The 17,283-nt window shown below is 35.0% G+C and overlaps 1 protein-coding gene across 5 annotated transcripts in view; it reads right to left on the minus strand.

Annotated features, from left to right (window-relative positions):
- The window catches only part of LOC135195020 (activating transcription factor 7-interacting protein 1-like), a 249,497-nt gene that overhangs the window by 5,567 nt on the left and 226,647 nt on the right, over positions 1-17,283 (minus strand). For 4 of the 5 annotated variants that reach the window (XM_064221317.1, XM_064221316.1, XM_064221320.1 and 1 more), the window contains 10 exons: positions 14,795-15,273; positions 13,100-13,387; positions 12,762-12,902; positions 12,536-12,655; positions 12,217-12,357; positions 9,018-9,267; positions 5,317-5,414; positions 4,758-4,823; positions 3,806-3,952; positions 3,527-3,632 (listed from right to left, as the gene is read on the minus strand). In XM_064221317.1, the coding sequence (XP_064077387.1) occupies positions 3,527-3,632; positions 3,806-3,952; positions 4,758-4,823; positions 5,317-5,414; positions 9,018-9,267; positions 12,217-12,357; positions 12,536-12,655; positions 12,762-12,902; positions 13,100-13,387; positions 14,795-15,273 (1,836 nt within the window). The remainder of the gene's footprint in view (positions 1-3,526; positions 3,633-3,805; positions 3,953-4,757; positions 4,824-5,316; positions 5,415-9,017; positions 9,268-12,216; positions 12,358-12,535; positions 12,656-12,761; positions 12,903-13,099; positions 13,388-14,794; positions 15,274-17,283) is intronic. The other variant, XM_064221318.1, reaches the window with a different exon arrangement.

Below are 17,283 nucleotides of genomic sequence, written 5' to 3' on the forward strand. Positions count from 1 at the left end.
CCGGCTTCAAAATAACGGAAGCAAAGCACGTCCTCTCATCAAGGCGGTAAGAAAATAATTAACAGGATCATGAGTTACAGAGGGGTATGTGGGTGGCTCCACATGACTCGTGACCAAGCGCAGATGCCAATAGTCCCTTGCGTACAATTTTTTTAAACTTGACCATTTTCCAGCTGGAGCTAATGTTAAGACCGAAGGTTTGTTTCATATATGAACAAAAGCACCTTCACCCACCTTGCTAACACAGTAGAAAAGTCATAATCTAGGGCATCAAAACATAAATTTCTGTGACACATATGGACTAAAAATAAGAAATTAAGGACATCAGTGTAAAAATACAGTACAGGCGGCACTCGTTTAGTGGCAGGGGTTCCATTCCTGGCCGCCGACGCTAAGTGATTTTCGACGCCAAGCGATTTTAAAGCCTACGGCCGCTGCATACCTTCTTTCGAAACTCTAGACCAGTCAAAAGCGCCGTAATCCCACAATGGCGCAATACGTAAAATCATATTTATGCAGTATAGTACTATAGAATTTACTGTACAGTAGTACTGTACAGTACATTATAGTATTATAAATACTGTAAAGTGAAAAAAAGCCTAGCTTTACCCTTTGGGTGTCTAGAGAATGTAAAGATATAATAAGGTTTATACAGTGTACAGGTAGCTGTAGTGTTCAAGTTTCGATAATTCGTCTTACGATAGTCCGATTTTATGAGAGACCAACTTACAATAGCCTAACTATCCATCTTCTAGTTACATAAGTTCAAGAACAGCAAAAGAGAATGGTGAAAGTATGGTTTTAACGTTATACTTGTTGCGTGAACGTGTACAGCCATGAACGACCGAACGAGAAAACTTTTTTTTTTTTTTCTTTCTAAAGTGCAACCGAATTGGATAACATCCGTTTGGCTTATATTTCAATGATCGTACTACAGCACACTATTACAGTAGTTGTTATAAATGGTGTTATGTATAGAATATCTTAATGTAATAACTTTATTCGCCATAGATCAAAGATCAATTGGGAAATATACTGTTAAATATAAACCTAGTTATAACTGAAACTGAGAAAACTTTTCAAGCTGCTAATGACTATTATCGTACATCGGCAACAAGGATAAAAGTAAACGTATGCCATCAAACACAATCGTGGATAAAATTGAGATAAAATCATTTTAATCAAAACTACTGTGCTTGAAAGAACACATTTTACTATTGGTTTCACGCTGATGATATAAGACAAATAACGTAAAGTTCGTATTACAATTATATAGAGGAGAATTGCAAGCAGAATTGCGTAATTTTATTACGCAATAAACATGCTGCCAGCGTAATCTGTCAAAAAAAAAAAAAGTTCACATTCACGAGACATATTCAATTCACATTTCCACCTAAAAACACGTTGTATAAGGAAAAATAACCTTGTCTCATATAAATCAGGTATCTAGATATGTATTCGTTTATGCTAACTAGGAGCAAGATAATTTGCTCAGAATTGCATTATGGCGAAACAAACTCATATTCGCCATCAGCTGATTTCAAACCACAACATTGGCCGCTCCGCGGAATACTGGCTTAGATTTCCCGTTATTTTATAATACAATAATATGAGAATACATAACATATTATTGGATACAGTGAAGTAATGTATAATTTTTTAAAGGATTTGTGGCATAATTAATAAAATAATACCATGCACTTTTCGGAACAGTGGCGGGCAAGAACGAACATGAAAAAACATCCCCTGACAACGAGGAGCGTAGTTACAAAGTCTGCCTTAATTTGTATCATATTTATGTACAAAAATAAAAATACCCTATAGGTAATATATTTTCATACACATTTTAAACATAAAAGCATAACCATTTAAAAAATCGAAACATCGATCGCTAAATTTGCACTCTCTTTAGAAGAGCGGCAGACGGCGGCTTACAAGAAAAAACATTGTATTTGACATCGTGAAAGGCAGTTTCAAAAGGTGCCTTTTTATCATATTTCTGCACATAAATAAAAATACCCTATACGTAATACCTTTTCATACACATTTTATAATACCTTTTCATACACATTTTAATCGTAAAATCATGAACATTTATAAAATCGATACATAGATCACTAATTTGCACTTTTTTTAACTAGATATTTTCCAAAGAGCGGCAGGCAGCGGCTCACAAGAAAGAACATGAAAAAACATCGCATTGATAACGTGAAGGGCAGCTTCAAAAGATGCCTTAGTATCATATTTGTGTGTAGAAATAAAAATACCCTTTACGTAATACATTTTCATACACATTTTAAACATAAAGGCATGAACATTTATAAATCGACACATCCATAGCTAAATTTGCACTTATGTAACTCGATATTTTCGGCATAGAATACCGTCAGAGGCATATATTTCACCCTAATACCTATGTAATAACTCCATAAAATTTGTTAATATAATTTGCATAACCTTTACGGTCTGAACGGCATTTCTACAAGTGTATAAGCTCGTTAGACAACGGGGCTAGCAGCGCTGTTAACTGAAAATTGTGCCATAAAAATACCTTTAAATGCCATATTTTTTTCAATGAATATTTTTGACGACCGCTGTAAAACCGACTCGCCGCCGAGCGATTGGGCCGTTAACCGGGGGCCGCCTGTACAGTCACCATCCTTCTTAAGAACATTGGTTACGAACATTCAGATACGAACAGACAGGGTCACAAGATAACAATATATTATGGATTTTTCATTAAATCCTTTTTTCTATTACCTATCCCCAAAATAAAATGTTTATGATGCATCTTTGTCAACAGATGGCAGGCAGTGTGTATTGTTCAATTTGTGACCTTCCATCATAAGATGCTGCTTCTGCAAAATTCTCTTGAATTTCATAACTTACAGACCATGGAGAAAATACAGACCATGGAGAAAATAAATTTTAAATATTGCACGAATCTAAACTATTTTCTTCTTTTTACCTTTCTAACATCCTAAGCCATTTCTTTATAATACTGTATGATTAAAAATTTCACTGAAAATAGTATAATCTATGACTCCCAAGTTAACTCGGGAATGTAAACAAATTTTATACTGACCTACATATTAAACAATTCAAGATAAGAACGGCCATCCAGAACGTAAATAATTCGTAAGCTGGGTAGCGACTGTAATGTGAATTAGTGTAAATAATGAAATTAAATAATATAAACAGAGAAAGAATTATTTACGAGAGAATTATTTAATCACATATGGGGGACCGCGTCCTATTCTCGAAACATCGTAGGTCGAGGACAGGGTGTGAAAAATCCCTCATGGATGAACATGAGCGGGGGTTTGAAACTGAAGGAAGGGGTATATGAAGGCAATTTGCATGGAAGTTATTCAGCTTCATTATGTAAATCTACCTTTACTTGAAAATGTGAAAATCCAGTACAGATCAACACGAGTGAGACTGGAATCTAGGGGAGGGAGTCACTATAGGCAATTCCGATATATTTTATCTACTTAATAAATGTAACTGAAAAGTTCATACTTACTGTTTTCTTTATGAGAAAGTTTTAATGTAGGCTGTGGAGGTAATTTTTTTGTCAGCCCAGCAACTTGCTGAGCCAGCGTTCTTGGAAGTGGTGCAGGATGACGATTCTGTGAAAAATAATAAGAATTAAATAAACAACCATTCCAGCACAGCTAAAACAATGTAGGATCCTACAATATAGATTCAAACAAACCAACAAGTATCTGTGGATCAATCAGATTAAAAAGTTACACTTTTAAATTCAAGCACCAAAAAATATCAAACAAAAGGAATGACATACCGACTGGGATCCTCCTGAAGAACCAGTGGTTGTTGTGGCAGAGACAGGTCTGAAAGATGTTCCTGTAACACGTGGTGTACTTAGGGACCCAATTCGAGCCTGAGCTACAACAGGATTACCAACGCTGTTGACACTTTGCACCCCCGACTGAAAAAAACACACAAGAAATAGGATCATTCATCCAACCTGGATTACTGATGATAAACAAATTTTGCCCGACTGAAAACACAAGGGAATTCATACCGGTCATCTATAAAATTAAATGAGAACTTTCTGATTTCAAAGACAATGCCAGAGAAAAAAAATTTTTGTGATGGCAATCGGTATTTAAAAAACAAAACTGCAGCAGCAACACACAATAGCAATTACTGAACTTCAATACAGGCATGCTGCCAACTTCAGGCAATCTGATTATCCAAGATGCACATAGTGAGCTTCTGTACCATGACCTTTTGCAGGCTTGTATTTGAATTTCCTTCCTTTGGGTATAAAACACACATTTCTGTATTTGCCACTAATTATTTTTGTTAATTCATCTTATACAAACAAATCTTGTCCAAAGTTTTACATGTCACTCTATTCCCTTCTCTAATGTATGATGTACATTCTTCTGGAGCTTGCAAAGTGAGTAAATGTCTTCTTGGCATGTTTGAGAAAAATGTGTAAAGATTATGAACATAAATAACAATATAATGCATTATAGAAAGCGCTTATATAAAAATGAATGATTCACATTTACTTCCCAAATGTTATATTTGGTAACACATACTTGATAAAAACTTAAGCTACAGTATATAAATTCCCCAAAGCAGTGGCAATACCGTCTCTGCTGGAACATTTAAACAACCTTTTACCATACATAAGCTCACTGTAGTGTATGGTAAAACTAACAACAATGAAAAGCATTTTACTTTGTAGGGATTAATTTTGTCAAACAATCAAAAATACTAACCACTTGGCTAACCACAAGAGCTGTACCAGTAGAAGCATTTGGAAGGAGGACAACCCCAGCAGTTTGCTGAAATGGAGAAACTTTGTTGTAATTATCATTAAAAGTATGACTGGACAACACCCACTTAACCAATGATAGCTGAGCAAACTTTACCAAGAGGTAAATTCATCACTTAAAAATCAGCACCTACAAATATAAACAGGATGGTCTGCCACAGTACTTAACTCAATATTTGCAAGTATGTTTCCATTTTCAGTTCCAAATGTATAGTTTTTCCCATAAATGTTGTGAATCACTTTTTGATAACATTAAAATAATGAGCAAGAAATGTCGACATCCAATCAAAAATAACATGTCAATCATAATTACTGACTGGGCACTGGCACCCCTGACACTATTATTTAGTAGTGTCAACATACCCAAACATGCTTAAAAACCTGACAACCTTCAATTTCATAAGCATTCCGTTTAGCGTACAAAATTCACATTACAAATACTTGTGTACAGAAAAAATGTAGATGAAATACTTATTTATACAGAAAAAAATTGTTTTACGTACTGGAATGGCAACCAATTGAGTAGAGCCAGTAACTGGAACTTTTACTAGTGTTCCAGGAGCAGGTAATGTTGGCTGACCTGTTAGAATACCCTGCTGACCTGTAAGAACATAATGGCAGTCTTTTAGTGGATATTATATGGACTAATGACCATGGAAAATAAATCTGACCAATCAACAAGCACTCATTCACTTTCTTTCACTATCTATGTAACAACTGTGTAGGTGTGGTATGTGTATGTGCCAAGAAAAGACGAGATGCTTTGTAGAACATAACGCACTACCTGCTCCCAGTCCAAGACAGTACTTACCACAATATCAGTTCCAACTTAAAATAAACAAAAGGTTAAAGAGGATACAGTGAAAGCATGAATAATAATGGATATAAAATAGGCAAAGGGATGCATACTATCATGCCTCCATTACCATATTCATTTCTATAACAAAAGTCAATATTTACAAAATTTAAAGGGATCTCCAGTACAGTGCAAAGTCCATGGCAGTTATTTGTAAAGCGGAAAAAATAATTATAAACACAATCATCCAGGTCAAGAGCTAAGGGTCTGATTTAGTGTCCAACTGAAGTACAACAACTACACAGTAAGGTGTATACAAGTTCTAACCCCAGTAAACATACATTTCTGCGTATACGACCTTTAAATCCTAAAACTCGCCCCTAAAAAAGCCACCGAAATATTTGAAAGATTTACATTATGAAATAAACTAATATAAAGGTAATAAAACTATTTTTACCTTTTATATCAGTGTCATACCCTTATAATAAATAGCCTATCCGAGGAATAATTCCATAACAGTGAAATCTACTTGTACCTATGCAAGCCCAGCTGAGAAAGTGTAAACAAGAAGTTATGGTTGCAACCTTTATCTTATCTGTTGGTAACTCCCAGCTGAGAAAATATGAACATCAAATTTTGGTTGCGCTTACACTGTATCTTTCGGTATCCTTTCAGAAAATTTAATGGTAGTGTAAGTATGGTAGTAATAACATTAAGGACAAAATATTTCTAATTAAAAATTCATTATAATTTCAGTGGTAAATTACACAATTTTAGATTACATACAACCTTTATTTTTTTTTTTCAATAAAACTCATTGTACAGTAGTTGAATTTAAAACTTGGGACATTATAAATCTTCATTCCCAAGATTATCAACATCAATAAAACATCAAAGCTGCCACATGTATATATCTAAAATCTATAAAATTCCTCACAATCATCACTATCTGTTTCAAAAAGTTTCTCATATATATAACCAGATTCATCACATGTGCCATCGTATGGATTCCAGTCTGGTTCTCCCGAGTCTACTTCAGCTTTGTCGTCCTTATTGATTTTTGTTTTCTCTCTTCTTATTAGATTTTTTCTGTGCACAAAACTATTACACCAGCCTACTGTTACTCTGAATTCTTTACTTTCTACTTTTTTGTTGTAGCCCATTTTAGGGCATATGATCTTATTTTATTTCTGGGGACAATGTAGCCACCTTTTCTCTGTTGGACTACCCATTCTGCAACAGCTTTTTCCAACTTCTGCCAACGAGTCCTTCCTCTTCTCAATGCACATTTTTGTTTGGGCATTTTTCTTAAATAATCTTCATTCTTTCTCCAGTCTCGTACCATCTTCTCGGTCACACTGAATGTTCTAGCAAAAGTACAGTTGTTCGAATTCTTGGCTACTTCTATAACTTTCAATTTAAAACTAGCCTCTTATTTTCTTCGTGTTGCTGGTGGTTCCGTGACTGATATGGGTACGCGTTGAGTTAATAAAAATTTTTTAACTGACTTGAGACAGTTTGTGATTGTTGATGAAGCATAGGTAAATGGCCACTAATACACCTGGTCATTTGTAACAGTTTAAAACAATTCAGTCATATGAACGATAATTATCGTACATTATCGTGTAGTTGTTTCAGGTTGTGACTGGCAAAGAAACATCAACAAAAGGGTTTCCCTTTTAGGCAATGTGTGTAGAAAAACATGGAGAATAATCTTTGTTACCGTATATTTCCACGTATAAGACTACCTTTAAATCCTAAAATTCACACCTTAAAATTGGGGGTTGTTTTACCATACACTTCCGCATATAAGATGACCTTTAAATCCTAAAATTCACACCCTAAAATTGGGGGCCGCCTTATATGTACGACCATTCTAAAAATCAAACCTTGATGTTTATTGGTAAGCTAGCCTTGACGTGAGTAAAATAGGATTTGTTCCTTATCTAAAGGTAGTCTAGTACACAGAAATACTTACATTGGACCCCCGTATTTCCAGGGGATGCGTACCAGACCCCTCCACGAAGAGCTAGAATCCTCAAATACTTAGAACCCCCCCTCTCAAAATGCTTATAACTGCCTATCTTGAGAGTTCAAATACCAAACATATACCTAAAATATTAGCCTACATCAAATACTTGAGTTATTTTTCTATTACTGTATTAATCTTTGATCAAAGTCATCTTAAAGATTTTACTATTAAATATATACACATACATACAATAACACAAGAGAAACCATTGAATGGGCAACATCATACATATCTAACCATAAAGAGTGAAATTATGAGAGAGAGAGAGAGAGAGAGAGAGAGAGAGAGAGAGAGAGAGAGAGAGAGAGAGAGAGAGAGAGAGAGAGAGAGGGGTCCCCCGTATTTGCTGGGATGCATACCAGAACCCCCATTGAATAGTTAGAACCTGCAAATAAGTTGGAACCCCTATGTTCCAGAGCGAAATCTGTGAATGTGGGAGTCCGCGAATATGGGGGGTCCACTGTATATTGAAGTAAATCTTTGAAAATTAGTCAATCCATTATTTATCATAAAAATGTGCACATTTAAGTCATGAAAATAACATAAAAATACACTAATTTGTGAATATTTCTTGACGAAAAAGTCCGTGAACTGCCGAATTTTCTGTGAATAATTTAGATAGGTTCAACAAAAAATCTGCGAATAGGCGAGTCCACGAATCTTGAGACCGCAAATACAGGGGTGGACTATACGAAATATCGTTTATTCTGAATTTCTAAGGATAGAGTAAGTAAAACAGCATTTGTAATAACATCCTCTTTGCATAACCAATATTTCATTAGACAAGTGTTGCAAAAGCCACGGTATTCACAAAAAATAAATGTGCACCTGTCAATGTCAAAACATTCCCCAAGTTTATGCTAATAAAATGAAAGCAAGTAGAATTATCCAAAATAAAAATACTGTATGATCTAAATCAAACCCAAATGATCTTGGATCAAGATGTGTGTCTGATGTAAAAAGTAAAAATCAACTTTCAGATCACTTATGCCAGATATGCAAGCATAGCAACACAAAAACAAAAACTCTCACTCTTCTATTTTGCACTACACATACTGTACTTTTAAAATATATTTTAAAAAAATGTATACAATGAACTTTCATTCTGTTTACACAATTTAAGGTACACCAGATGCTTTAAACGCTGTCTGTAAAAATGTTCACAGACAATTTGCATGAAAAAACTTGGATAGAAAATTTTAGTACCTACTGCATATAAAAAAGTAAACATAAGTTACCTATGTGCTTACTATAATTTTCATCACAATTCCAATACTAAAAATACCTGGTATAATTGCATATGAAGTATGTAAACTGGACTGGTTTGTAATAAAATACTTGGAAGAAATTTACAAAATAATAATTATAAAATTTACCTGCAACTGCTGGTCTTGGTATCGTTTGCATCATACCCGGGCTTGGCTGTGTCATCATCAGCATCTGTCCAGCAGGCCGAACAGCACCAATGGGGCCTGCCTGCTGTGAAACGGGTCCCATGGGAATGGATGTATGACTCAAAGTAGCACCACCAACTGTTTGTGGACGTCCACCAGGCTGTGAGGCAGACAATATCATACCACCTACAACTCCACTAGCAGCCTTATTTGGACTATGGTTAGGAGTTATCTGAAGACCAAAAATGTACAAAATATGTAGACAATATTATTCAAATCCTAGACTAAGACATCCCATGTGGTATAATACAAAACAAAAACAAAATACATGCCATAACATAACAAAATTTCATGCTATAAACTGTATTTTGCTATTCCAACACAGAGATATCACTTTCACTCTCTCCTAATGACAGTCATGAAGCATATAATAGTTTGTCTGACAGACTATAGACTCAGAGGGCCTTGGGCACAACTGCAGGTTATGATTAGAGAAAATATTAAATATGTTATCTTGAATGATGATGTATAAAATAAAAAGACTACTCCTTTAACCTGTGCTAAATTTTGCCTTGTACAGAATTAAATTTTCTGAATGAAAAAAGTGAGAATAGGTGAAGAAAAAACTCAAACTTTAAATAAAATACTCAACAGAAAATCATATAAAATAGTTTTCATCCCTTTGAATGGGTACTGTATTTCCCAATCAACTGTTAATGTTAGGAAATGTGAATGCTCATATTCAGACTAATTCAAACTTGTATTAACTATTTTGCTTTAAGATCAAAATTCAGTTTCTAATTCTTATTTCTCTGAAACAATGTCCCCAGTTTCTTTGTGCCAAAAATGCTTCAAGGAAGCAGCGCAAAAATCAAGCGCTAAAAAATATAGTGAGAGCAGTATGGAAGGGAAAAAAAAAATTTGAAATTACTATTTTCTCTAGATCTATATTTTTGGCAATTCACACTTCAATTTGATATACAAACTCCTCAAATGTAGGAACAGCATACAGTATGGGAAAAAAAAAATTAACAAAATTATGACTATGGATCATCACCAAAAAGAAAACTGAAGTAAACAGTACATAAACTGATCTATGGATCATCACCAATAAGAAAACTGAAGTAAACAGTAAATAAATAAACATATCAGTTATTCAAAAAAGATAAAAAAGAAAGAAAAAAAAAAAAAAAAAAATAGAGTATACTGAAATTATATTACACCACAAACATGATACCTGTATTCTGAGGAAAAATAAATGCACAACAGAGATGGCAGAGCCATTACTTTGGTACAAGACTGCTACAGACCGTAATAATTCCATCGAGTCCAATAACGACAAAATGAAACCAAGGATGATCAATGATATTTTCTTCAACACACCCAAAACTTTGAAAAGTACAGTAATTTGGGGCACGTTCCTAATTAAAGGCTGCCAGACAAAGCAATCCCTAACAAGTGGTGTAGTTGAAAAGTTCTAATGTTCAATGACAAAAGTAAAATAAAACCTACAGCAGACATCTTACAATGTAAACCCCGAGTCAACAAATATTCACTAAATACATATTAACTCCTGCTAACAAAGGAATAGACATAAAATTACAATTTCTCTCTTCTCCATAACCAAATAAACAAATGAAAGAAGAAATTGTCTCTGATGATGGCCACTATGAAGGAAGAGGTAAACATGTAATGAGTTAACTCAGTTCTCAGCATGAAGATTATGTGAGAGTGAGCAAGTTCCCTTTCCCTGTTGATAAAAACACTAGAGAACTTTAGGTACTGGTAACAACAGACCTCCTCCAAGCATGAGCTGAGAAACCTACTTCATACAAGCAAGGAGAGAAAACATCTACACATATGTAGTATATTGGTTATGCTGGTCAAGATGATAAGACCAGTGTTAATGTATGGATTGGAAACATGAGGTCTAAGAAGAAAAGAGGAAGTAAAGCTTGAGAGAACAGAGATGAGAATGCTGCAATAGATTATGGGTACATCACTGCTCGAGATTGGAAAGCGATGAAATAAGAAGAGTAGGCTTAATAAAGAAAACAAAGGTGATACGAGTCATGACTGTGATGGTATGGGCATATGTTAAAGATGGATGACGAGGAGGGAGTGAAGAGGGTTAGGAAAGAAGCTATTAGAGGAACCAGATCGAGAGGCAGACAGAGAATTAGACAGCGAGACAAAGTAAAGGAAGATATGGAGAGATGATTGGTGGAGGATGATGCCTTTGATAAAAGGCAATGGAGAGGGTGCATCAGGCAATCGACCCCTTAACGTAGAGATAACAGTGGGAAAGAAGTTATTAGCATAGTTGCTACAAAGCAGAAAGGTAAGAGTGCAGGTCGAGGCAGTGACAGAAGACTCACACCAAACCCTTGAGAAGAGGACAGGGACACTGGTAAAATCTTAAAGAGAAAGTTCTCTAGCAGAATTCGTTGCTATTTGTTTCATGTAACAATGGAAAATAGTGGATGGAAGCACCATGTATTGGCTAATATAAGAGTTAAACTTTATTCCTAATATGTATATCCTTTAGATAGATCTCTACCCATACTGTCAGAAACTTTATTTTCAATTAGTGCTGCATCATGTTTAATTCCCTTCAGACCAACATTTGTGAAGATTCAAGTGCATAAATTCCACAGCACCCCTTACTACATTACTAAAAACCAGACATATTTAGCCATGTTTGGAAGAAAATTTCATCTTGGAGGGCATCAACAGTAATAATCTTAGTACACCTGCTTATATGCAGCACTAGTAAATTTCTATGAATGTGCACTCATAAACTCTTAAATACACAAGTACAAGAGAAGGAAGCTTTAATCTCTAGTTCACAAGGTGACAAGACTCCAGTTTATAGGACTTGTAGACTACTACCAAGATAAAGGCTTGGCTGTCCATTTTAACCAACTTATGCTAACTACTTTCCAAAAAAACTACCACTCCAAAAAAACTACCACGAGTTTGAATAAAACCTAACAGTTCTGTCTAAGATACAATATAGATAGTTTGGTGGAGCAAATATACATCAGAGAGAGCGATGTCCTTAAAATTCCTAGAGAAAAAAAAAAAAAAAAAAAAAAAAAAAATACAGAAAATCATAAAACAACAAAGACAAAAAGAGGTTGATAAGAAACTAAACCATCTAACTATAACATGAACATACCTTTGACTGGAATGTAGCACTGGTCTGGTTACTTGGAATTCTTCCTTGAACACCTGTCCCTGGTGAACCCTTACCAGAAACAGCTCTTGGCGATATTGTTTTGATAGAGTTACTCTGAGCATGCTGGAGACCTTTATTAATCTGGATACAAGAGAGAATAGTACTCAGAATAAAAGAAAAATACTGACTAGTTCAATAGCTTCTTATCATTTAACTAAATGCCTGTATTTTTCACCAAAATATCTATTAAGAGCTCATTGGTGTATGAAACCTTAAGACTAAATGAGTTCAATATGCACGACTAATAGTTAACACTTACAATATGGGGAGCTGCCTGAATGCCTACTGATCTCTTTATTCTGATGGGTGCAACAAACTGTCCCTTCCTTGCTGCTTGTTCTGCAGATAATCTGTTAGTCACCTTTTTCAAATCTTCTACCTGTAACCACACAAGACGAACAGGATTTCAGTTCAAGTTCAAGTACAATCTGCACAAGAGACATTATCAGTAATTAACTGCATTCAGTATATCAAACATAACTTACCTCTTTGTGAAATTGAGCAGTCTTTTTGCGACTGGCTTCCAAGGTCGTTTCCAATTTTTCACATAGAATCTTCTGTCGACCAAGTTCACACTGGTAAAGAGTTTTTTCGCAAAAGAGCCGCAAAATAATTTTCTCAAGTTCCTGAAGGAGATTGCAAATTTTCTTAGTATATTCACCAAGCTTCCCTTAAGATGCTTACTTAGATCAGTGTTTAAACAATAAATTCTATGGAACATAAGCAAAATAAGCCTTTTTACTTCTTTTAATTAACAATGTAATGTGTAATATACACTCATTTCTAGGAGAAAGCAAATAAACAAGCTGGTGTAGGTACCTACCTTTCTAGAAAGTTTCCGTAATCTACCAACAACCTTTGATTTATCTTGCCATAACGCATCATCTACCTTTGGAGTTAAAACTTCCAAATCATTTTTTTTGATGGACTCACTTTTAGCTTCGAATTTTGGTAAAAGGCTATCAAAGTTTGACACTGGCTCAGTCACAAGATTTACCTTCTTTTCTTCAGTCTTTGGTACACTACTTAAACACATTATTTCATCTTCATCTAATTTCTTTGATTCCTGATCCAGATGCTTATTGAACTCCTGGACTGAGGATTCTATGCTCTGAAATTTCAAGAAATATATGTTGAGCTATGCTGTCACAAAATAAAAGCATATATTTTCTTCTTGTATATGGTTATTTACATCAACTCTTAAACATCCTGCAAATTCAAAATAGCTAGTACAAAACCTAAGACCACATTAGGTTGGAAAGTCGTAATAATATACTGATGTTACCAGAATACATAAGATATATAAGTATTTATACAATACCATTCTAATTGTATTTCAAACAATGGAATACCCGTCAGAATGTTAATCATTATGTTAATATGTACAATGGTGTTTTTTGTACAAGGCATTTTTTCCCCCAAAATTTCAAGTACAGTACAACCCCTCTAAAATATCTAAAAATGCCTTTTTGAGAGTTCAAACACGCACACACACACAAAGTTCAAAGTAGCTTATACCAGAGTATTTTAATAATTTTATCACAAAAAGTGCATTTAGTCATGAAAATTATATAAAAATTCGTGCCCATTTCTCAGTGAAAAATAATATGAATTGACAAATTTTCTGCAAATGTGTATATATGTTCCATAGAGAAATCCGCAAATTGCGAGCCTGCAAATCAGGGGGTTTACTGGCAGACTTAAGTGAGTAGGTTGACAAGCATGAGTGGGGAGTGAGGAGGTTGTAAGTAGCTAGTTTTATTAAAGCATCAGCAACACATCCCTATACAATTTTATTCTTGTATTACATACATGAGTCAAACCTAAAATTTCCTCATTAGTAAATAATACTATAACATATATTGTCGGACAAAAGGTTTTAATCTATGTGCAGGAATAGAAAAATGCTTTTTTGAATAGCAGATTAAGAACAACTAATTCTGCTAAATACACAGCTGACCCACCACAAACTTTGAATACCATATTGTAATTAATTTCATCCCATTTGAGCACTTAAACTCTAAAATTGAAGTAGGCCCATTTTCACAGTGATAATGTGGTTTTTGAACTTTTCCCTCAAACATGGACACTCTAGTTAAATTCAACAAATGTCATTCACCTTTGCTCTTAGATGGGTCCATTTCAGCTCAAGAGAAATATTTAAAACTTTTTATGGAGAGTAAAGACTTAGTACATATATTCCTTGTCCCTTGTGATAGCACTGATGCTATTTCTGATCCACATTTTGATCGTACTGGGAGGGGGACGCTGGCTTTCATTATCAAAATTCAGCTTCAAGGTTCTTGGTAGGAAACATAACTAAAGATATCTGGGAATCATAGAATACTTTCTTGGATTCACTTGTCTTATTTTTTCAATACCGTAAGCAATCTAGGCTAAAATTTACTATTAACAGTTCAAGAAAATTAATTTCTTTAAATATAGTGCATATCCATAATAGTACAGTAGCAAGTCTATCCCTGTTTATATAACTTACATAAGAGTACAAGTTACCTACCTTGTTCTTTTCTTCTGAAAATACCCGAACTTTCTTCAAATCCTGATAAGAACACTCTTCACTTGGTCTTTTTAGGGACGGTGTGACTGTTCCATTTAACCGTTTTTCAGAGTCTGTATTTAATGTGGTTAACTCTGAATCCTTTTGTGATAATGTAGTATCACTACCATCACTGTTCACATTACAATTTTCAACATCATCGTTAGTGCTTTCACTTTCTTTTTGCACACCATTTACAACATGGTTTGGAGTGTCTGTAGGAAGAGCCGAATCATTCCTGGCATTAGGTAGATCTGGAGATGGAGTACGTGTCTGTGAAGCCACTTTTGGTGAATCTACACTTGTTTCATTGCTGACTAAAGCTGCTGTTGGAGGAGAAGGAGAGTTACTTATAAACTCTTTTAAAACCCCTTCTGGAACACTAATCATTGGTGCTGCTGGTGGTTCCATAGCCTTCATAGTACCGACTGTAGGAGGCCCTGTAAAATAAAAATTATTACAAATAAAATAACATTATGTGTAATATCATTATAAATTCTGAAAATTTCATGAATTGTCAATTACTGGTGATGTCTTGCCTGATCATCACTAACATAATTGGAATAAATACAATTTTTGAACAAGAAACATACAGCAGAACCAAGAAATATCATGTAAAGTAATTATTTACACTTTACTGTATGTACATACAGTAAAGTGGGTTGCTGAGCATCATTATGTATAAAGCTTACATCTGAGTATGTCAGTCAACAAATTTCTTTCCATTGGGCAATGTATAACTTTACAGGCTGTTTCACTTTCACTGTCGTTAGTCTCATCTGATTCCATTACTACTTTGTTTAACAACAACGCTTCACTTGATGAAATGGTGTACTATGTTGAATATTCACTTGTAGTTAGTTATGTACACTTAATGGTCTAAAGTGGCATTTATGTCAAGAATTCCTTGGAAGCATACTCCTGTGCTTGTCCTACCTTCAAAAGGATCTATTTCTAATCACAAAACATGACATGCCACACCCTATTTTAAAATTAACAAAGCAACAATTCAATCCTAAAGCTCAAGATAGCTTTAAGCCTTCCATCTTAACATCTCTCGTGCAATGCCAACAGATTTAACCGAAGTGAAATACAATTTCTTACAACGATAATAAAGCAGAGCTGTTCTTTTCATGTTCCTACTACCCTGAATCAATTTTTATCCCTATTTCAACAACCCTACATCTGGGTCTCTTTTACCACCTTTACCAAGCAAGCACCAATCTGCAATTTTGGTGCTAAAGGGAATAAAAAATCTTAACATTTGTGTGCACTGCAGTACCACAATACTGTTGGTACTAGTACCTACTCAGTTTTGCTTACTCTATTTTGTGATTTCTGCACACTGCACTATGCCACACTATATAAAAGTTGTAATTCTTCTGGGTTTAGAATAAGTAGAAAATGTAAATATCTTTCTTTTTTCCACAACTTTCACACAAATTTTGTAGTTTACATCAACTTCTGAATCAGTGAAATTGACTGTCCTTCAATTCCTTAATCTGACTGGCCCACTATACTATTATGCTCACCTTCAAAGTAACAAAACATTAGTAGTACAGAAATTGTTGAAAACCAACTAACACTGGAAACTGACATTTCAACTAATGTTACTACTACATGTATTTTGCTATCAACATTCAATGTCCTCCACACATTCAATCTCACAATACTCAAGTAATCTCAAAAACAGACCTCATCTTACATGCTGTTTTAGGAATAAAGAAGGAAGAAAGTGCTTGTTGAAAAGCAATCAAGTATCCCATGGAGAAGGTGTGGGCAACATCTCTCTGGTAGAATGATGAGGTAAAGGTTGTCTTCTAATGTCTGACATCTGTCCTCATTATCTGCTGTTTGAGATTAAGCTGATCTTATGCCTGCACGGGCTCTTGCTCCTAAAGCAGCTTGTAGTCATTACCTGGCAAACTGAGGTTCACTTACAGGATTGGGAGGGCCACATTACTTTGTTGGCTGTTGCATAAGGAGGATGAGCTATGAATTCTTCAGAGTAGTCATGAGCTTGTAAGACCTCACAAAAAGAAAAACAAGAACGGGTGTTCCTAGATGACACTTCCTTGTACACTGCCTGTACTTTTGAAAAGGTGCCAATACTCTAGAGGACGAGCACAGGTTTTTTTTCTGTTATCTTATAACTTATGGTGGGCGTAAAATCATGTTGTCCAGGTCACCATCAACAGTCTTTGAAGAAGGGAGGGTAAAATCACATGAGAGAGAGAGAGAGAGAGAGAGAGAGAGGAGAGAGAGAGAGAGAGCGAGAGAGAGAGAGAGAGAGAGAGAGAGAGAGAGAGAGAGAGAGAGAGAGAGCGTGTTTGCTGAGGGCAAGTTACACTGAGTAGGGATAACATCCTTCCCCATAATGAGATCTACACACATATCACATCCATTCAATGACAAAAAACAACAGCACAGCGAATCTCCACTTCACAAGA

This window comes from Macrobrachium nipponense, chromosome 15 (assembly GCF_015104395.2).
Source record: "Macrobrachium nipponense isolate FS-2020 chromosome 15, ASM1510439v2, whole genome shotgun sequence".
NCBI classification, from domain to species: domain Eukaryota; kingdom Metazoa; phylum Arthropoda; class Malacostraca; order Decapoda; family Palaemonidae; genus Macrobrachium; species Macrobrachium nipponense.